This window comes from Penicillium hordei (assembly GCF_028827395.1).
Source record: "Penicillium hordei strain IBT 12815 chromosome Unknown utg000005l_segment0_segment0, whole genome shotgun sequence".
In the NCBI taxonomy this organism is placed as follows: Eukaryota; Fungi; Ascomycota; class Eurotiomycetes; order Eurotiales; family Aspergillaceae; genus Penicillium; species Penicillium hordei.
In genome coordinates, this window is record NW_026623146.1 from 3901368 (window position 1) to 3921506 (window position 20139).

General features: G+C 50.3%; 8 protein-coding genes across 8 annotated transcripts; 3 read left to right on the plus strand and 5 right to left on the minus strand.

Moving 5' to 3' along the window:
- Positions 1 to 397: 397 nt before the first annotated feature.
- Positions 398 to 842, minus strand: N7537_010314 (hydrophobin family protein; the record flags this gene model as incomplete). Its single annotated transcript, XM_056901368.1, has 3 exons — positions 398 to 436; positions 495 to 559; positions 617 to 842. The coding sequence occupies 3 exons, from the start codon at positions 840 to 842 to the stop codon at positions 398 to 400; spliced, it is 330 nt and encodes a 109-aa protein (XP_056750036.1).
- A 1690-nt stretch (positions 843 to 2532) lies between these two features.
- Positions 2533 to 4388, plus strand: N7537_010315 (eukaryotic translation initiation factor 3 subunit D; the record flags this gene model as incomplete). The annotated part of the gene is made up of 2 exons (XM_056901369.1): positions 2533 to 2737; positions 2818 to 4388. 2 exons carry the CDS (start codon positions 2533 to 2535, stop codon positions 4386 to 4388), a joined length of 1776 nt encoding a protein of 591 aa, XP_056750037.1.
- A 798-nt stretch (positions 4389 to 5186) lies between these two features.
- flbB lies at positions 5187 to 6724 on the minus strand (the record flags this gene model as incomplete). The annotated part of the gene is made up of 4 exons (XM_056901370.1): positions 5187 to 5791; positions 5850 to 6416; positions 6467 to 6554; positions 6607 to 6724. 4 exons carry the CDS (start codon positions 6722 to 6724, stop codon positions 5329 to 5331), a joined length of 1236 nt encoding a protein of 411 aa, XP_056750038.1. The 3' UTR covers positions 5187 to 5328.
- A 145-nt stretch (positions 6725 to 6869) lies between these two features.
- N7537_010317 (uncharacterized protein) lies at positions 6870 to 7180 on the minus strand (the record flags this gene model as incomplete). Its single annotated transcript, XM_056901371.1, has 2 exons — positions 6870 to 7018; positions 7129 to 7180. 2 exons carry the CDS (start codon positions 7178 to 7180, stop codon positions 6870 to 6872), a joined length of 201 nt encoding a protein of 66 aa, XP_056750039.1.
- Positions 7181 to 7901: 721 nt separating this feature from the next.
- On the plus strand, positions 7902 to 9242 carry N7537_010318 (uncharacterized protein; the record flags this gene model as incomplete). Its single annotated transcript, XM_056901372.1, has 1 exon — positions 7902 to 9242. One exon carries the CDS (start codon positions 7902 to 7904, stop codon positions 9240 to 9242), a length of 1341 nt encoding a protein of 446 aa, XP_056750040.1.
- A 422-nt stretch (positions 9243 to 9664) lies between these two features.
- Positions 9665 to 12458, minus strand: N7537_010319 (putative arsenite resistance protein Ars2; the record flags this gene model as incomplete). Its single annotated transcript, XM_056901373.1, has 3 exons — positions 9665 to 10171; positions 10291 to 12299; positions 12359 to 12458. 3 exons carry the CDS (start codon positions 12456 to 12458, stop codon positions 9665 to 9667), a joined length of 2616 nt encoding a protein of 871 aa, XP_056750041.1.
- Positions 12459 to 14275: 1817 nt separating this feature from the next.
- N7537_010320 (uncharacterized protein) lies at positions 14276 to 15091 on the plus strand (the record flags this gene model as incomplete). Its single annotated transcript, XM_056901374.1, has 1 exon — positions 14276 to 15091. One exon carries the CDS (start codon positions 14276 to 14278, stop codon positions 15089 to 15091), a length of 816 nt encoding a protein of 271 aa, XP_056750042.1.
- A 2021-nt stretch (positions 15092 to 17112) lies between these two features.
- hapB (CCAAT-binding transcription factor subunit HAPB) lies at positions 17113 to 18198 on the minus strand (the record flags this gene model as incomplete). Its single annotated transcript, XM_056901375.1, has 1 exon — positions 17113 to 18198. The coding sequence occupies one exon, from the start codon at positions 18196 to 18198 to the stop codon at positions 17113 to 17115; it is 1086 nt and encodes a 361-aa protein (XP_056750043.1).
- Between the last annotated feature and the right edge of the window lie 1941 nt (positions 18199 to 20139).

Consider the following 20139-nt stretch of genomic DNA (forward strand, 5'->3'; position numbering starts at 1 on the left):
TTAAGAGGCGATAATGAACGCGGGTGATTATCCTTGAAAGTCCGACACAAAAAGAAGGTTTCTTGCAACCCGCGCAGTATTTTCGCAGCACAATATATATACTAAATCTAAGCCCTAAAAAAGTCTCAAATCCGATGTTATTATGCTTCACAGTGTATGCAACGAAATTGACCAAGTGCATAAGTGGATACTAAACTTTACTGGACATAGAAACGTCTACGAATCTGATAAGTATCGTTTCAAGAGTAAAAATTGATTACTATTATGTAAATATAAGTCGAAGGTGACTTCACCCCCCGGAACAGAATGTACATCCCCAATGGCTCAGTAGACATATCGAAGCTATCGTAAAGCCAACTCGTATATACCAGTCAACAGTTTGAGCAAACTAGACCGATTACTTCTGATCCGCGCATCCGAGACCAAGGGTGCCACCCTAAATATCAATTAGTCATGCACTCTCCACAGAAGAGTCATTGAAGATTGTCACTTACCAAGAGGTTGACCTCAGAGCAGCACTGGGGCGCGGTGTCACAGCTGGATTCCTCGTACTCGTGGCCTGTGAGAAAAGTTAGACATATTCCCATGTAAATATTACACAAGAGTCCAAACATACAGAGAAGACCAATAGATCCAACGATTTTGGCAGCATTAATGCCAAGTTCCAACAGGATAGGGTCGACAAGGGGGTCGAGAGGAGTGGTGAGAGTACCACAGCAGAGGAGAGGACCGACACAGTCCGAGGTATCACCGCGCTTCACAGAGACGCTGGACTCCTGGGGAAGGGCGGACACCATGCCGGCGCCAACGAGAGAGAGGACGGAGAGGATTGAGAGTCTCATTTTGATGGAGATTTTCGAGTTGTTCTTTGGAAGAAGAGAGAAGTGGTTGTTGTGATGGAGAGAGGATTGCGATTGAGGATGATGTCTAGAATCCGTGGAATATCTTCTTCCTTATATAGCTTTCGACAAGATACCCAAGGCATCAATTGCTTCTGACAACACCCCTATGTCCGATAATTTAGTACCGTTATCATCGAGGTCGGAATGTGGAAACATCCATTTGTGAGTTGTTGAAATGAACTCGCCAAGTAGTGTCCATCTCGGTGAACAAGAAGATCTGCGAAACTCTAGATAGCATTTGACGCCAATGTTAGAGGCCAAGTGAGAGGCCGAGTGAGAGGTCAAGTGAGAGGCCGAGTGAGAGGCTTCGACCTCTAACCGAGGTACTAGGGTAGAGGCAGTTTCTGCTACTAGAAGAGTGAACCAGTTCCTTGGATTGAATCCAACATAGTTCATAATGTGGATATGCATGATTCACATTACTTCCAACCGAGCTATCTTCGCTGTCGATCCCTCTTGGTCCATGCTCAATATCATTGAAAGACATGCAGTCATTCGCTATTCAATGCCAAGTCAATATACAAGTCCAATAGTCAGGGCAAAACCCCCCGGTTATTTCCTTCTCCATCTCTCCGGATCGAGGAGTTCCTTATCAGTGGATCCAGTTTCCGGGATGATCTTCCCTGTGGCATCGAATCAGAACTGCCAAGATCGACGATCCACTGTAAGGAACTGGTATAGCCCTGTCATCCGATCGACGTATCAACCAGCCCCAGAACTCAATTGATGGGGAGAAAAAAACCAATTCTATACTCCGTACTCCGTACTCCATAGTTTCATCCGTAGTCTCCGCAATCTGAAATTTTATGCAGTTGTTTTGCGATTTGTCATTTCCATTCCCCCAAAGAGCGCATACAGCGGTAGATCCATATTCAACCCCGCGAACAAAGCGAGACATTTCGAGATAAGTCTCGCATCGTTGATTGCACGATGTCAAACTAGTACGCGGGTATCATAAAGGTGGACATTGTGATGGTCCCAAGGTCTTGGTAAACTTCGATTTGGGCCCAGTCAATCTGGATGACTATTGCCTTTCACTGGATCACTTGAAATTTTCTACATGTCAGCTTCCCCTGATTGTCGTCATGGTTTGTGACCATCTTGATAAGTGTTGTCTGAATGAATTACGTGAACGTATTGGATCCAACATTGGAAGTAGACACCGACGGCTTAGTCTGTCACCTGAAATTTGAGGTCATCATCTCAAATTATTTCCTCTTGGCTTTCAGGGGAATTCGATAATGTCAATGATTATCAATTGGATGAGAAACCAGAAGAGATAAGGCATTCTCAAGGTAAACTCTGAAGTCAAGACACAATGGTTCATTGTTAGCCATAGTACATACACTCATGTACTTGGAATGCCCCCTAAAAGTCTCCTAAAATCCAGATGAAAATCCCATCCCAGTCATAACGAAGACGAAGAGAAAGTGACCAGAGCTGATATGGAAACATGTGGCGGTGCGCTTGTGGCGGTGTGGCCAACACCGCCACAGCCTCGCGACACAAAAAACTTCCCGCCTCAATTAATCCACACCATATTCCTCGGGGTTATCGACCAACCAACCCCTCTACCTTTTTGATTTTTGAGCAGTTGCCCAGCGCGAATTGCCCATAGATCATAATCAAAATGCCTTCCACTTCTCTCGCCGACCTGGTGGCCGCCCTCCCCTCGGAGGACACTTGGGGCCCCTCCACCTCTGCCGATAGCATGCTTTCCGGTGTGCCATACGCTCCTTTCTCCAAGGGCGACAAGCTTGGCCGCATGGCCGACTGGACTGCTGAGACCAAGGAGCGTCAGAATCAGCGTCCCCAGTACAACCGTGGTTTCAGAGGTATGTTTTGGTTCATCTTTTTTCTGTCCCCACCCACTTGCTCTTTCAAGTCGAATAGCAATGGCTAACAGTCCAAATAGACCAGCAGGTGTACGGCGCCGGTACCTCCAACCTCTTCACTGTCGCAGCCGCCGAGGACGAGTCCTCCTTCTCGGTCGTTGATAACACTCGCGTCCAGAAGCGCGGGTTCGGCCGTGGCGGTGGCACCGTTTTCCGTGGCCGTGGTGGTCAGCGCGGTGCTACCAACCAGCGTGGTGGACGTGGTGGCTTCCAGCGTGCTGGACCTAATGTTGGCCGCGGTCAGCAGAGCGGTTACCAATTCAGCGACCGTGGCGGTGGCCGTGGCGGCCGTGGTGGCCGTCGTTTCGGCTGGAGAGACTACGACAAGCCCCAGCGTATCCGTGAGGCCTCTGTCAACATCCGTCCCGACTGGAAGATGCTCGAGGAGGTTGACTTCACCCGTCTATCTAAGCTGAACCTCGATGCCCCCGAGGGCGAGGACCTCGAGACGTACGGTTTCCTCCACTACTACGACAAGTCCTACGACAAGCCCCCCGTCAAGAACGCCGAGCGCAGAATGCAGGCTCTCGACCGTGCTGCCTACAACGTTACCACCTCCCAGGATCCCGTCATCAACGAGCTCTCCGAGAAGAACGCCGCTACCGTCTTCGCCACCTCCGATATCCTGTCCATGCTGATGTGCGCCACCCGCAGTGTCTACTCGTGGGACATCGTCATCGTCCACCAGGGCGACAAGATCTACTTCGACAAGCGCGACGGTGCCTCCTTCGACATGGTCAGCGTCAACGAGAACGCCATCGACGCACCCCTCGAGGCCGCCGAGGCCGCCGGCAAGCAGGAGCAGATTAACACCCCCAACGCCCTCGCCATGGAAGCCACCATCATCAACCACAACTTCGCCCTGCAGACTCTCATCGAGTCCGAGAAGTCCAAGGTCTCCTTCGCCAAGCCCAACCCCTTCTACGACGAGACCGAGGAGACCGAGCCCCTCGCCTCCAAGGGTTACAAGTACCGTCGCTTCGACATCTCCCTCGAGCGCGACGAGGAGCCCGTCTCCATGGTCGTCCGCACAGAGGTCGACGCCGTCATGAAGGGCGGTCCCACCGGAACCGAGGACCAGCAGCTCATCATCAAGGCCCTGAACGAGTTCGACCCCAAGGCCCAGGGCTCCGGCGGTGCCCTCGACTGGCGCAGCAAGCTCAACTCCCAGCGTGGTGCCGTCCTCGCCACCGAGATGAAGAACAACTCCGCCAAGCTCGCCCGCTGGACTACCCAGGCTATCCTCGCCAAGGCTGACGGCATGAAGCTCGGCTTCGTGTCTCGTGTCAACCCCCGCTCTGCTGCTGCCCACGTCGTCCTCGGCGTTGCTGGCTACAAGCCCCGCGAGTTCGCTAGCCAGATGAACCTTAACCTCGGTAACGGTTGGGGTATCGTCCGTACTATTGTTGACCGTATCCGTGCTCTGGACTCCGATGAGCCCGCTGAGAAGGTTAAGAAGTACGTTCTCATCAAGGACCCTAACAAGTCTGTTCTGCGTCTGTACAGCGTCCCCGCGACTACATTCGAGGAGGATGATGAGGAGCTTGAGGAGGAGAAGGAGGGTGAGAACTCCGATGAGGCTGATGAGTAGATTTTTTTTTTCTGATGACTTATGTTCCTCATTTCCATGTGCATACGTACTCGACCTAAAATTTGACGCTTTTATACTCGTGACTATAGAGTCTGACCAATAGTCTATTCAATCAAGTTCATTTTGCCAGACAAACCTCGCTCTCTCTTTCTCCCAACTAGGATTACTACAGAATTATACGTTCGAGGGGAAATGGCCTTGCTTTTTGGCATATAGAAGTCTGTTAAGAGGGTGATTATACAGACGCTGATTATAATTCGTTTTAGTAATGTAGTTCCATATTTGGTTGCCTGAGGATGCAAAGACCTATGTCCGTAGTGTTGAGTAACACCCGTGGCCGAGTGATCAACTTCTGTACAACTTTCTCGGGGAAACGAAATTGTCTTCCCGGTGCCTTTCTAGGCTTTCACAGTCATATGCATCGAGGATTTCCGCCGTGTCTGAGTTTACGGGTTGTTTATATATAATCTTCTGGGATATGGATACGCACTTATCAAAGACTGTTACTTGCTGATGAGTATATATAAACCCAAGTGCGATTAGAGTAGAGTGATATATGTTCAGATCGCTAGAAGCAAGATTAAAAGCAATATAAATAAGCGTCCCTCCAGAGCAACAAGAAAGAAATGAATATATTGTCCAGGTGAAATATCGCCTGCACCGATGGTGGTTTCCATTTATATACGACACTCTCAACGGGAGTATCAGACAAAAGAAAAAAAGAGAAAAAGAAAAAGAAAAAGAAAAAGAAAAAGAAAAAAGAAAAAAGAGATAGTAAGGAATGGAAAAAAAGAAATAGTTCACAAGCACAGTCAAAACCGAAAGGCAGGCAGCAAGCAAAGGCGCCGAGTCACTCCATGGCAGTAGCCAACACAGACAAAAAAGACAGGATTTTCCAGGCATCAAATCATAATCATTTTCATTGCGTTTGGCCAACTGCTCAACCATACATCGAGTCATCGGCTGTGCCGGACATGCCGAGATCGACCTTGGTGCCGAGCACGCTGCTCAGACAATCTATCAACTCGAAGTCCTCGACCACAGCGCCGAAGCCGTAGCAGCGGACCTTGGTGTTGAGCGTATCCATGATGATCTTGATATCGTCGCGTCGCAGCGTCGGGTACAGCTCGTGGTTCTTGAGACATTGCAGCGCCATGATGGGTGTGATTTGTCCTTCTGTCACGAGCTGTCGGCTGAGGTTGAGGAGGGTGCTGAGATTTGCGTGTGGGAGATCCGGCGCCTTGTGTGGGTATGGTTGTTCGTGTGTTGTTTTTGCAATGTAGCTCGGCGGTGGGCATGTTGCCATCAGGGCGTGCCCGGAAAACGGCATGTCTTCGTCGTCGGCTTCTGTGACTGACCGTCGGCAGAGATAGTCCGTATGTTCGCGGCAGGGACCTTCAAGTCTGTAGGGGTTATATTCGTTAGCACGTGTATTTGCTATTAGATTAGAGTGGGCCTTACGTTAGGATAAAGTCAACCTGCAACTGGGGATCCGTTTCGAAGACACCTCCCCGCGTAGCCGGCATGGGCTGCATGGTATCAACGGGCGCGCACGATGAATGATCCATGTTCAATGAATGCTCGCCTGCGCCCGCGTGATACACTTGCTGGTGGGACGCATATCCAATCGCGGGCGAGATCTCCGAGTGATCCATGCCATTCGCGCGAGGGCTCATGCCGGATGAGATCGTGGTTGCAGGGGTTGTGTTGTGGTTGCTGGCAGAGTGGGTGAGAGGCGCACTTTGCGACGCGGTGGTGCTGCCAGCGACAGTAAGAGGGCTCGATTGGAAGGCCATCATCGGTGGGCGCTCCGCCCGGCGGCGTTCTAGATCCGCTTCGTATTGAATTCCGCTCGCTACGAGAATTTCCTTCAGGATCTCGTTCTCCTCTCGTATCGAATGCATTAGCTCTTTGTGTTGTTGGATTGATGCGTTGGCCTCTGCGATCTCGGTGGTGTAGGCCTCCCGTAACCGCGATACTTCGGTCTCTAGTGCTCTCATGTATTGTTCCTTCCGCTCGCGATGTGTCCTGTGTGGATCAGTCCAGCCCGATGGTTATTATATCCGCGGGTTGTGTACCTCTGGGCCTGACGGTTTAGTTCCTGCCGTCTGGTGAGTGCAGGCTTGCTATCTGGCTTGGGGCCGCGACGTTTGGGTTGTTGACCATCTGGAAAAGCTTAGTTGCGATCCGATCGAGCGACTGGGATCAGATCACTCACCTCGCGTGGTCTTCTTCGGTCCATTGCCACTGGCAGCGCTGCCACTGCCACCTCCAAAGATTTTAAATATTTCGGCTCCGAAGCCTTTACTCGATGGGGTCTGCGGTTCTTCTACCATGTTCTGCACCGTGCACTCCGGGGCCGTGGGCCGAGCCGGAGAGACATTGGCGCCACAATGTTAGATACGACCATAGAACTGCGATAAAACAGTAGATATCTGTTTCAGGCTAGGGAAAGCTCAGGGCAGGTAGTCGGGGGAGGGGTTAACTCTGGATAGCTTCCTGGCGAGAACCGGGGAAACCCGCTATAATTCCCGAACCCCAGGCTTTCATCAGGTTCACCAGGCTCGCCAGGTTCAACAGATTCAGTTCCAACAGGTTCAACAGGTTCACCAGGCTCGCCAGCTTGCACACTTGCGATCGGACCAGAATTAATTGGACCCGGGCATTCCAGATATATTTGTAGAGCTGGATACCCCCCGATCGCGAAACACCCCAGATAGTAAAGAAAAAAGAAACTCACCAGAATAGCCCATCGCATGGTCCATTGGGTAGACCCCACCACTAACAGCCATTGTAAGAGTTTTGGAAGAGGCAAGGGAGAAGGTTAAGTCTGAAAGTCGAGAAGGTATGGAGCCGTGGAGATCGGAGAGTAATATAAAGGGAAGAAAGTGGATAGAGCCGATTTTTGTACTCCTTTTTCTTAGGTCATTTTATTTTCTATGTTGTATTTTATTATTATAATTACTTTTCTATGTTATGACTTATTAACTGATTTTATGCAAATAGGAAAAAAAAAAAATCAATTCAAACATAATAAGGCGTTCGATCTGTCTTAGGGCTCCACATAATCAAACGGCCGTGAGACCTGAGTTGTAAGGTAATATAGTATACACCTAACTGGGTGAACTGGGTATAACCTGGGTATATTAGTATGAATTGACTGCAATTGACTGAAACAGAGGGGAAATATTCACTTTACATACTCGACGCGTTAATAGGATCATGATAACTGCGAGGTACATGTATAGTACCACATTCAAGCCGGTGTTTTCACCCTATAAGTCAAGTACCCTGCAAGTACCAGGTACGTGCGAAGTTTAGTGTGATCAGTCGAGCGGGCTGACCAATCATTTCGTCCAACAGCCCTGGGGGAACTCCAAGTCACATCCAATAGTTCTCCCATATTGAGTATCCAGAGCATATATCCTCATTGACAAATACTATGATCCCCCGACCCTGATCTCCCTAGTGCGCATCGAATATCACAATGGGCGCTCCAATAAAAACGGAAAAATGATCCAAGTCCCCAACTCCCAGATTCTAGTGCACATCACCGCCGCGAGCACCGCACAAGATGATGCCCGCTATAGGGCCCAAGTCGCCGCCATATTGGACTTCCAATGTGCCTCACGCCACCCACTGATGGAGAGCAACTCCTCACCCCCTACCAGTGCAGACAACACGCACTCTTTCTCCGCCGATACCGCCGTACAGTCCTCGGTGTCCCCGACGACTCAACACGAGACTTCGCCAATACTGCGGGAGGCGCCCCGGCCCGCATTCACGGCCGTACCCTCGGATCCTCGCTTACTCCCTGAGAAAGATAGCCCAGCTCCACGCAAGCCCATCATCTCAAATCATCCCGACTCCCTAGACTCCCTCATCAGCGTCATTCCAGACTCCCAGCCCGAGATCGACCAGGAACTAGTTCGCGCCGAGCAATCTCATGCAGAACTATCGCCTCCATCGCAGCTCACTCCACCTCCTAAAAGACGTCGCACAGCCCCGGCCTCGCCGGATCTGGCGCAACCGCTTTTAATTGCAGATTCTCCTGCAGCGGACCAGCCCGCTGCATCTCACGGGGTCATCCCCATCGACAACAAACAGCCCATCCCCACTGGTTTCCCTGAAATCCCCATCGAAATATCCAGCTCAGACCAAGGAAAAGGTCCAGATGCCTCCATCACTCATCCTACCACTCCCTCGCATCACATTCCCGCGAACACCCCAGCCCAATCCCAATCCCCGAATCAGATCAATCTATCCACTCTCCCTCTCGAAATCCATCCCCCAAGGCCACCAATCTCCACTGCCCCTTTCACTACCCACATAACCCCAACCCTATCAATGCTCACAGAGCGTCTAAACCCAGCACGAACCTACAAACCATTCACTCAAACCCGCCCCCTCGACCCCCTAGAACGGGGCTATTGGCTCGTGCACCTCGCTGTTGAGAACCCCCGAAGCCGAGAGCGAGATTCAGCCGACCTTGCAGATCCAAACCCAAACCCCAAATCTGGAACCACTAATGCCATTCAAAGCCCAACTTCGCCAAAGCCAAAAGAGATCATGCGGACATGGCCTTACCAGCTCTTTCATGCCTTCTGGTCCTTCCTCTCGGACTTCGTTGGTAGGGACGGCCGTGCGGGATGGGGCGTCTGGTGTATCCTCGAGGCTGCGACGGCCCCGTCAACGCTCTCGTCTGACACGCACGTCTCTCTTAAAGTCTATGCGTGGGGTGAGGTCGCTATGCACGTTTACCTTCTGCTCTTCTTGGCGAGTGAGCGCCGGATTCGTGGGATGGGTGTGCAGTGGCGGGATGCGGGGGAGGAAGTTGTTATCCAGATGCCGTAGATGGTCATTGGTTAGGAAGTGTGTTTGGCCAGGGGATTTGGGTCGTGTTTAATATTTGATTGGAAATTGTAAGCTTATAATATCGATACCCCCCATACGCATTGCAATGAATATCATTTGATATTTTTGAATCTTCAATTTCATATTTTGATAGAAGGGTTATTGTACATGCTGGAAAATAAAGAAAGGAAATTCCGTTGGGGATGATAAAATGATAATAAACAACAAGGAGATAAAAAATAAAGGCCATGTTTTCGCAAGTAGAGATCAATGAAAATGATTGAATTCAATAAATGAGCGGTCCCTCCGATGCGCCAGGTCGCCAATTGGAGGAAAAGAAAAAAGAAAGAAAGAAAGAAAGAAAGAAAGAAAAGAATAAAAAGAAAACACAAGAGCGAAAGGTGTTATCAGATCAGCAGATACTAGTACTGCAATTCGCCACTGCCAGATGCATCGACTGCATCCAGATCCTCGTAGCTCTTCAAGCTGCGGCCCTGGACGGCTTCGCGCGGCGCCATGGGACCCCCGCTGGAAGAGTCTGGGAATGGGTTGGCGGCGGCCATGCTGGCTGCGGGGTGACCAGCTGGAACGCTGACACCAGGAGGCGGGAGACGGCCACCACCATACATGCCAGGCATGCCGCGGGGAGGGCTCAGTCGGCCGTTGCCGTTGAATCGGCGACGGTCGTACGGACCGGGTCGGTTGTTGCGATTCTGGCCGCGACGCATAGGTCCGGGCTGGTGCAGACCGCCGTCGTGTCCCACTGCGTTTCCATTCCAGCCGCCTGCGTGTGCACCCATCATGCCGGGCATTCCACCGGGGGGAAGGTAGACATGTTTCCATTGGGGGTGTAGGGCAGGCTGGCAAGGCTGAATCCACGAGGAGTGCCGGTGTGCCCTTGTCCGGAGCCAAGGGGGAAGTGACCGTTGCTGTTGGCATCGGAACGGGATGGGGCAATGCGTGCTGGGTCTAAGACATAGGCGTTCACTAATGCGAGCTATGGCAATTGTTAATACTGGGAAGCATTGTTGGATAGTTGCACACTTACATCGTTCTTGATGCCTTCAAACCACTCTGCATGGCGCTTTTCGATGTGCTTGCGCCAGAAGGCTTCGGCCTTGAAAAGTTTGGTACATTCAGGCGCCTTGCACCGGTACTTGGAGTCGTCCTCCTGCTTCATATACTTCAGAAGTTCATCCTCAAGGGCTTGGTCAACGGGCTTGCCGCCGAGCTTGCTGAGATCGACATTCTCCGGCTCTAGGATCTGCAGCAACTTGTCTTCAAAAGTCTTCACCCAGTTAAAGGCACGCTGCAATTGCTGTTCAGACTTAGAGCCATGACGCTGTCCGCGCTTTTCTTGGACAGGCGAAGAGAGATCTTCTCCTTCCTCGCTAGGTTCTTTCTTCTTAGCCGGGAACGGCTGGCCAAGAGCGCTGGCTCGGGCCACTTCCTTAGCCTGAGCGGAAAGTCCGGTGCGTGGACGGCGAAGGTGTCCACCGGGACACTTGCGGCCAAGCTCATGGACCGAGTCACTTTCAAAGACACAGAAGAAGCAGAAGTTGTAGACCCGGCGCAGGTATTCAACAACCAAGTCCAGCTTCTTCTTCTTAACTGCGAGTTCCTCGTCATCCACGTCATCTTCTTCTTCGGGAATCTCCTTCTCTTCACCTTCCTCAATTTCTCCTTCGTCCCCTTCGTCGCTATATCCGTTTCTTTGCTTCTTCGCGCTCACTGGTCCCGTAGCCGGGGGCTGGAGCTCTCCTTTGCCACGCAGGTCGTCAACATACTCGTCAATCTTAGTGAAACCATCCACAGCGATATTCATCTCGGAGTCCAACTTGGAAGTCAAACGTTTGGCTAGCTCGAGATCACGATCAATTCGCTCGGGCGCGGAGAACAGATCCCAGAGAGCCTTCTTGCGCGGCTGAGCAGGGGGAACATGGACTCCCACGTGGCAAACAAAGTCACCATGGACGGAATCATGAATGGTCTTGTCATTAACAGCCTCAAGAGCTTTCTCAGCCGGGCTGGTTGTGACACCACCATTGGCACTTCCGTCATGGTCCATATTCTCGGATTCTTCATCGCGTCCATCTCCGCGCTCCACTGTGTTGGTGTTTGTGGAAGGATGCAACATGATCCATCCCATGCGATGGAACTTCTTGGAGGGGTTCGGGTCACTGAGACTGAGGCCCTTGAAACCTCCATCTTCCTCGCCGAGATGTTCCTTGCAGAACTCCTCAATCTTGCTGCGGCTGACGTTTGGTGCAAGGGTTTTTATAAGGAGTGCGGGTTGCGCAAGAGCATCGTCGCGAAGGTCTCCGCCACGGACTGGAAGTAGGTCAAGCACTCCCATAGTCTCAGCGGTCGCCGTAGTCTCGCCTTCCTCCTTCTCAACCACACCACCGGCACCGTCGCTATCGCTCTTATATATGCCTTCAAGGGTAAAATCCTTGAAAAGGTTGTTGTCCATATCATGTTCCCACTGTTCATATGCGCCTTGTCGAACCGTCATGAGACGGGTGCGAAGAGGATCTCTGACTTCAGGAACATAGCGTTCTTTGAACCACTCCTCGTTCCGGTGCTGCTGGACGAACAGCCTAGCCAGTCGAATTTGCAAATCAACCTTGTATGTATCATAAGCTGCCTGGATTTGAGCGCGTTCCTTTTCGCGATCTTCGCGCGCCTCGCGTTCGCCCTTGACTCGACGACCGCCGTTCTTGGCGCGCTCTTTCTCCTCATTCACGGATTCCTCCAATCTCCACCACTCCGCGAACCAATTAAATCCGACTTGGAAATCAAGTGTAAGAGGGTTGGGCATAGGGTTGGTCGGAATAGGACGCTTGCCACCACCACTTCCGTCTTGTCCGGGCACATAGCGGTCGATGTTTGCCACAGTTGGCGAGGGAGCACGTCGGCGGTCCTCGCGCTCTCGGGCAGCATGCTCCCGAGAATTGTTGTAAAAGTCTTCGCGGTGAGAACGACGCTCCGAAGGCTCGTACCGGTCAATCACGGGCGAGCGGGAGCGCGGCCGTGCACGTCGTCGATCTTGAGAGGCTGGTCACACGAGTCAATTTCGCCCACCTCTTTCTACTAATATTCAATGATAGACTTACCGGGCGACCGACGTCTGTATGATTCCCCTGAGGCGCGTCCCGTAAAGGAATCCGACTCACGGTTCCTTCCGGGAGATCCATAACCGTCGTAGGAATCCATTTTCTAAACCTTCCGGGATAGTATATTCAACCGCCTTCGCTGCAATTAATTTATTGATAGACCAAGGACTCAGCCCCAGGTAGATAAAGTGCAGCGGAACAGTCTGCGTTGATCGATCAGGGAGTCGGGAACCGCAGGGTGAGCTAAGATTTGGTATCGTCAACATCAGACCAAGCAACTTCATGGAGCGAAATAGCGATGGTGGCGGCTGGGAAGTTTCACGAGGAATAACATAGGCAGGGGTTGAGGGAAAAGAGAGAGACAAGAACACACTGCTGCTGGCGGCATGCCTGCCCCGAAACTTGGCAGGGGTTGAAACATGTTTGCAGCAGGTGATTTCGGATAGCAAAGAGAAATTATGAAGAAGTCTGCTGGACAGAGCCAATGCTGTTATGCATATAAGGAGTCATAGCCCACAAATTCCAGCAATGCGCAGCTGGCGCCACGGCTTGAAAAGGAAGAAAAGAAGATGAAGCAGGGGAATGGAAAAGCAGGGTCAGAGGAGCGGAGGCTGATAGAAAGAGAAAGGGCAAGGGACAAAGCCAAAGAATAAACAGAAGGCGAATTGGAGAAAGAAGAGGGCCACCTACAAGAAGCCTCGAGCGAAACGCGATAGTTGGCGATAAAAGGAAGAAGCCGAGGAGGCGGACGAAGCTGGAGAGGGCTGGGCGCTTATCCGAAAAGGGTATAGCGGCACGGGGATGACTGGCATCTGCTGATTGGCGGGTTCTCAGGAACAAGTCCAGATGACAATTGCCTGCCCTAACTTGGCAAGTTGAGTTGGGAATTTTGAAGTCAGGAATAGATTGAGAAGAGGGAGGGGAAGAAAAGGTTGCTTCAAGTGGAAAAAAGTGTGAGTCGCGTCAGCCAGTTCAATATGAACGAAGTATAACATCCCGTAACAGTCAGGATGCCCGGATACTTCAATCGTGTCGATATTACTTCATGGAAGGCTACTTCGGTATTGTGCGACTTAACTCCACTCAACGGCCTATCAACCTTTTCACTTTTTCTTAAGCCCCTCATCGCTTATGTCGATTGCCAGGTCACTTTTCGCTTGACTACATAGCTAGCGCCGGCAAACGAAGTGATACATCCATGCATGGATCCCTAGGGCACGGAGAAATCAAAATAATGGTACTTTCTTTTTAGCTTGTTCCTTAGGGGTTATATATGTACATATTAAGACGGAGTAATCTATGTAGAGAGTCCCATTGCAATGCCATATAATAAAAAGACTACTTCTGTTATGATTCTAAGCAATCACGAGTCTTGTCGTTATAGATCACTCAAAGGTTCATAATCACTATAACGAGACTAAGTATGGGGGGAAACGCCTAGACGACCTTCAATCTTGAAAGAATATTTGTTTTCGGCCCTCAGAGCTTATTAGCCTAGTCATTACCAAACAAAGAAGGTCAGCTTCATTGGTGTCAACGTTCCCCCTCGTCATAAACCTACCACCTGCACCTTTCGATGGAAACCGCAGTGCATACATAGGCAGTTCGGATGTGGTACTCAATTACATGCCAAGCTACACCGGCCTACTCAAGACTCAACAAGAACAGGAGACGCAATGTAATATATACCATTACTATGTATAGGTATACATTCTTCCCAATCCTGACAGATGACACGTACAAAGATAAGCAAAAAGAAAACCCCCGTTGTGAGAGCTCAACTTTTTCCCCACAGGTCTTTCACAAATACAATATCTGATAGGACCCATGCTGACCGCTGATTGGTTGACCAGGACCACCACGCCCGCCAAATCACAACAGCATAACACGCCACATTTTACCTTCGATCGAACGACCATGTCGGGTTTATTCAACTCTCGCTGGGCACCTGGATCCGGGGGAAAACGATACCCGGCGAGTCAAAATACTCCCCGGCACTGGCCCTCCAATAACTCCAACCCCGGTAACAGCAGCATCCGCCCGGCGACTATCACATCCCAAGATGGTCGTTTGCTGCCGCCTGCCGAGGAATTGGCACGATTTATGAAAATTGTCGCCAGGCTGAGATGGAAACTTCCATTTTTAGCAGAAGGATACCGCCTTGCAACATTGGAAATGAGCGATGTGGTATCGGCAGACGATATCGCCCACGCGGAAATAATGTTCAAGATTGATTTTCATGAATATTATGCTCTGCTTGAACGTGCCATTGTCCATTTACTAGCGGTTTTCAATATCTCGGTCACATCTTCACCTCGGCGACCACCAGATAATGGGAATGGTGTCGGTCGGCCTGTTGGTATTCATCGATACCATGCCAATGTGCTAGAGGCTTTGCGGGAGCAATCAACCCCACTATCCCCAGTTCTTGGCGGTGGCCATGTTTATTTCCAATTACAAAAGGCCAAGGAACTACGGAATAGGTGGAAAACTGCCGATCTAACTACGGAAGAGAGAGAAAAACAAGGCGAAAGAAAGGACATTGTGACGCTTGCAAGTTTTGACTTCGAGGGAATCATCACTGATATCTTTGGTGGATTGGAAGAATCATATGTCCGGGCGAAGGAGCATGTCGATAAGTGCATCCGTCCGGATGAGGTCACTGAAGAGGGATCAAACACGGAGGCAGACTGGGGGTTCATGGTCGATGCCATGGATTGGGAAGCTGTATGAAAGCTGGTAGAATACAGAATTCATGGCCAGCATTCATTCAACTGTATTATGGATGTATTTGTCGCTGGCAGCTGGTGTCAAAGTCTGATATATGCATGGTTCGATAACCAGGTGGGGGCTTCCATAGCTATGCAGATCCCTATCGACACTGCACACCTGGTCCAATCATGACTTTATGTTCCCCAGGTCTTGTTGATGTATCTTGCGCTTGACATTTGCTGTTTGCCCTTGCTATTTTGGTCGATTGGAAGGTTCCCGGGTTCCACGGGACCTAAGCGATTGACATTGAAGGACAAGATGTTCCAGCAACGTGAAAAACTTCTTCAGTTGACCCCGGAGCAACAGGAAGGACTTTATCTCCTCCTTGCCATCCTCTTGATACTTTCCATGGCTCCAGTCAAACACTACTCCCATCTTTTCCAGCTGGAAGCAAGACTCAGTACATCTGATTTCCATGTGGCCACCACTTTAAATATACTTCTCCTGTGAATCTTTTCCCCTCGCTATGTCTCTTCCATATACCCCTTTTTGTTGCACCCTCCATATCTCAAGTTTTCTGTCGTGGCAAAGCCTAGAGTCTGGCGGAACAGAAGAACGCGCCCGAACTTGAATATGAAAAGATCCGAACTAGCAAACGAAGTAAAAGTTCAGCATTCTCATATCTCGATTGTGCAATTCATCCCGTTAATGGCCAGAAGAGAGTGAAATAGGCATCGACTAGCGATATGGCAAACAACAGAAACCAAACCTGATCAAGCCGCCTCAGCATCGCTAGACCTGTAGACCCATGCAATACCCAATCAATCAAGCATGATCTCGGTATGGCCCGTACTTTATTCCCCTGCCAGAGCGTCCTGACCCACATAGTCATATCCACTCAGCATCATATGTTGTACATATGCGCCAATGACAGTCAATGGATCTTATTTATAGTCCAAGGTTTTGGATATGATACCACAGAAAGATCGAGAAAGACAACAAGATAGTGCATGTATAAGTATCAGCACAATATATCCATAAATTCAAAATCTACAATCCAATTTCCATCCTTGTCCTTCATCGCCTTGCCAAATCCTAACCGAAACACAAGAAGAACCGAAGGGGGAAAAAAAGAAAAGCAAAACATCAATACTAAAATTCAAATGATATTCATAACAAACCAGTCTTTCGAAAACCGATATCCCGATCTGTTTTTCCAGTGATGGAGACCGTCTCTAAAATTCTCAGCCGGAGACCCATAAACCCACAACACGAGACACCGAAGCAGAATGAAAGGAGGAAGAGTAGGAGATGGGGGATGTAAGAGGAGAAGAAGAAGATGATGAAAGAGATTGCCAGAAGCATATTCATAATAGAAACATGAAAGTGGATATAAGCATGGGGACAGAAAGATGGAGATAGCACATCTGGATGAAAATGGAATATTTAGCGAGTAGCTATCTGTCGAAGATTATAAGGTGGCATATCAAGCACAACCATGTAATGCCCTTGAAAGACCCTACATGGAATATGAGGGCTGACGGGAAGACAATTTCGAGGCAGAGTAAAGCAGAGCATGCTATCTCTCCAGTCTCACATATCACTTTCAAGGAAGAAAGTGTAGATGCTTGAAACGGTCAATCTTGTACAAAGTATCTCCCACAAACTGAGAGTCACCATTGAGGAAGAGGATCGAGGATATAAAATAGGCAAGAGGGGGAATGAAGAAGGAATAAATCGTCCCAGCATAGCGAATATAAACAGACATCAGGGGCAAATGGGGGTAAGATAGGTTAAAACAAAAGCACACCAGACAAAAAAACACGTAAGACAAGAGCATATCAGACAAAAGCACATCAAATGGGGCATAGAGCATAGAAAAGGGGGGGCATCCATACACATCGCTCGCTAGAGAAAAGGTCCAAGACATCCATCCATAAAGCCGTGACGACAAAAGAAAAACAAAGAAAAGTCAATACCGCAAGTCACCTCAGCAGGACGTGATGTAATGTTCACTGTCTTGTGGGTGAAAACGAGCGCGATCAACCGTCCTCATCCGAGGCTTCAGCGGAGTCCCCCTCGCTTCCATCGGCGCTGGCGTTGACCTTCGTTTTCTTGGAAGAATTCGAGCCATCGCCATGGACTTCACTTGACTTGCGCTTCTGACCGCCACCATTCTCGGTTGGCAACGGCTTGCTAAGATCCTCAAAGGTAACAGGCTGACCCGTTACCTCTTCTCGCTTCTCCATGGCGGCCACTTCATCTGCAGTCAGGAAACGTCCGCCAGGCCCACGCGGCCTTCGCATGGCATGGTTGTGTCGTGACTCGTGGAGATAAGGCTTGCGACCCTTTGATGTCAAACGTAGCTGCTCCTCGAGCTTTTGTCGCGCGACGCGGCGCTTCAAAATCCGGTGGAACTGCTTGGCGTTCACATATAGTGGCGACTCTTCTTGATTGCCGCCGGGTACCATGTCGGGCGAGGGCTGGTTCTGTTGTACGGAAGCCTGGGGAAGTGGTGCAGCGATGGGGGCCCGGCCGACATGGCTCATGACGGGTTGTGCAGTCTGGACGTTGGGGCTACCGACATGGCTCATGCGACGTTGGGAAAGTTGCTGGTTTGGGGGCATCTGAACCTGCGATCCCATCGGAGGCATCTGGTTTTGCATCTGCGGTGGCGATCGGGGGTCACGGTCCTGCTTCATTTGCATGCTCGCCATGCGCGGTGAGGCTCGGGAGCCCTGAGGCATCTGCCCGGCCATGGAGTCCTGGTGAAGGGGATAGAACTGCCCAGATGCAGCTGCAGTAGCCATCGCGGCAGCCTGCGTCGGCGAGATGCCGTAACCCTGAGCCATGGGCGCGGGAACACCATAGCCCTGGGGAAAGTTCATTTGTTGGTGAACAGCTCCGGGTCCATTCTGTGCTTGTTGGTAATGAGGTTGCGACGGAACGATGGGAGAGGATTGGTGGGTTGAGTGAGGTTGGATGGGTGCCTGGGCGTTAGTAGGCGAGGCCATCGACCCAACAGGAGGACCAGCGTTTGGTGGGCCGGTTTGATAAGGACCGGGGATATGAGTGGGAGCATGTGGATGTTGCCCATGGGCTTGTTGATATTGGGGAGGATATTCCATACTGGCGAGTTGTGATAAGTGGATCTTGTCACACTACAGGGCGCGGCGCCAATTCAGTGGATCGATCTGAAAGTGGCGACTTTATATGGAGATCACCAATCAGACCCAAAAGATTGCTTTGGGGTGGTAGGTCAAATATGTCAAAGTTGACGGCGACGTTTGTTTGGTAGATGTAATAAACCGATATCGCAGAGCGCGCGCAATGAGGGACAAGAGTCACCACAAGTACTGGGGTAGGTGACTGATGATTCGACAAATAGTCTGCAGGCTCGGGGCGTCGCGTCAGCAGAGCGCATCGCCGAGCGGTCACTGGATTGGCGGGTGGGGGTATGGGGAACCAAAAGAACACAACCGGGATCAGGCACGTACCTTAAATTGCAGGCGCGTTCTGATATTGCTCTGTGTTTCGTCAATAGAAACTCTCGGGTCGACCTCTTGTGTCGAGAGTAATCTCGAGCGATTCGCGGAAGGGTTTGGTTTTGTGCAAAGTTGTTTACGCCCACAGTCGGGTGTAACGTGGTTGGGCTGTGATGCAGCGGTGCCGGGGTGCCTCAACTAGATGTCGGTTTGATGCGTTGTCAAGTCAGAGCAGACCTGATGGTGGCAGGTGTGGAGACTACGCAGTATATTTGAAGCACGGTCGGCAGGATACCTCATTCATGCAATTCCGAGACCTTGCTCTGCCACGTCCAGCGTATAATTCGGGCGGTGCTAACAGCCTCGAGGTGCGACAGATAACGCCTGGGCGTTGGTGTCAGAATGCGCCTCACTAAGGCTCCACGCACCAACACTATGGGCCAGCATTAGCATTTTTAACATTTTATCCAATCATCGCGACGAAGCAACGACCAATGCGCTGTCAATACAGAGGGTTCAAGTGGAGGGGATTGGGAATCCGGGGCGGGTTAGACCGGTCAGGGTTGAGAGGGGAGAATGTATGCGTTGGCAAGGCGGGAGTTGAGTTGCAGCTGGAAACGTACCTTGTCGATCGAATTCTGCAGAGCAGACACGAAGTGAAGATTGGGAGTAGTTAAAACGGGCCAAAGCCAAGGAAATCAGTTTGCGCGACTCTATGTCATATGTTAGATGCAACTGGATACCCACGAGGAAGATGTAAATGGGACGCGTGCAGATTGGACGAAAAGAAACATGAAACGCAATCGCGCGCATAGGTAAAATCAGAAGAGCCAATGATAGAAGGGATAGCAAGGATAGGTCAAAGTGAAAATGAGTGTGTTTTGGTTTAGCACGCGTTGTTTTGCCACGAGATAAGCAAAAGCGCGCGCAACGTGGGATTGGAGCTTAGCGATTACCTTAATAGGCACGGCAGAAATAGAAAGGATAATCTCCGGGGGTATAAGGTGACTTTCCAATCCCAAGCAATCAAGGGATCCCAAGGTAGAAGATGATTTGACCAGAGGGGAGAGAGGGGGGAGATGGAAATCGTGCCAACGAGAGAGAAGGCGGTGGTTCTGTGGGAGCCACTGATGTCAAGCCGGGCAGTTCCGCCAAAGTATATAAGTACCGGCAGTAAGACAGTAAGGCAATACAGGAGGTATATAGGGATACAATTGTAGTTCAAATGGTGTAAAAAAACAGGAATAAAACAGGAATACAAAAGTGAATTGTGACATGTGTTTATCCAGGGAGAATTGTGATCAAAGATGAAAGGTCAAACAAAGAAAAGCACAGGGAGAAAGGGAAAAGGAAGCATACAATTGCAGTACTAGAGTACAGTATTGTGCTTGTGCTGTAGTAAAGCAAATTGTATATAACACTTACCCCAGTTATAGTATCGAGACCAATAGAGAAGGAACGACCTTATGCAAGGCAGGGTTTCACCAATAATGATGTAAAAAGGGGGGAGATGATACTGTGCGATTGGAGGATGAACTGGAGAGGGCGGGCAACCAACGAGAAGAGGCAGAGGGAAGAAAGGCG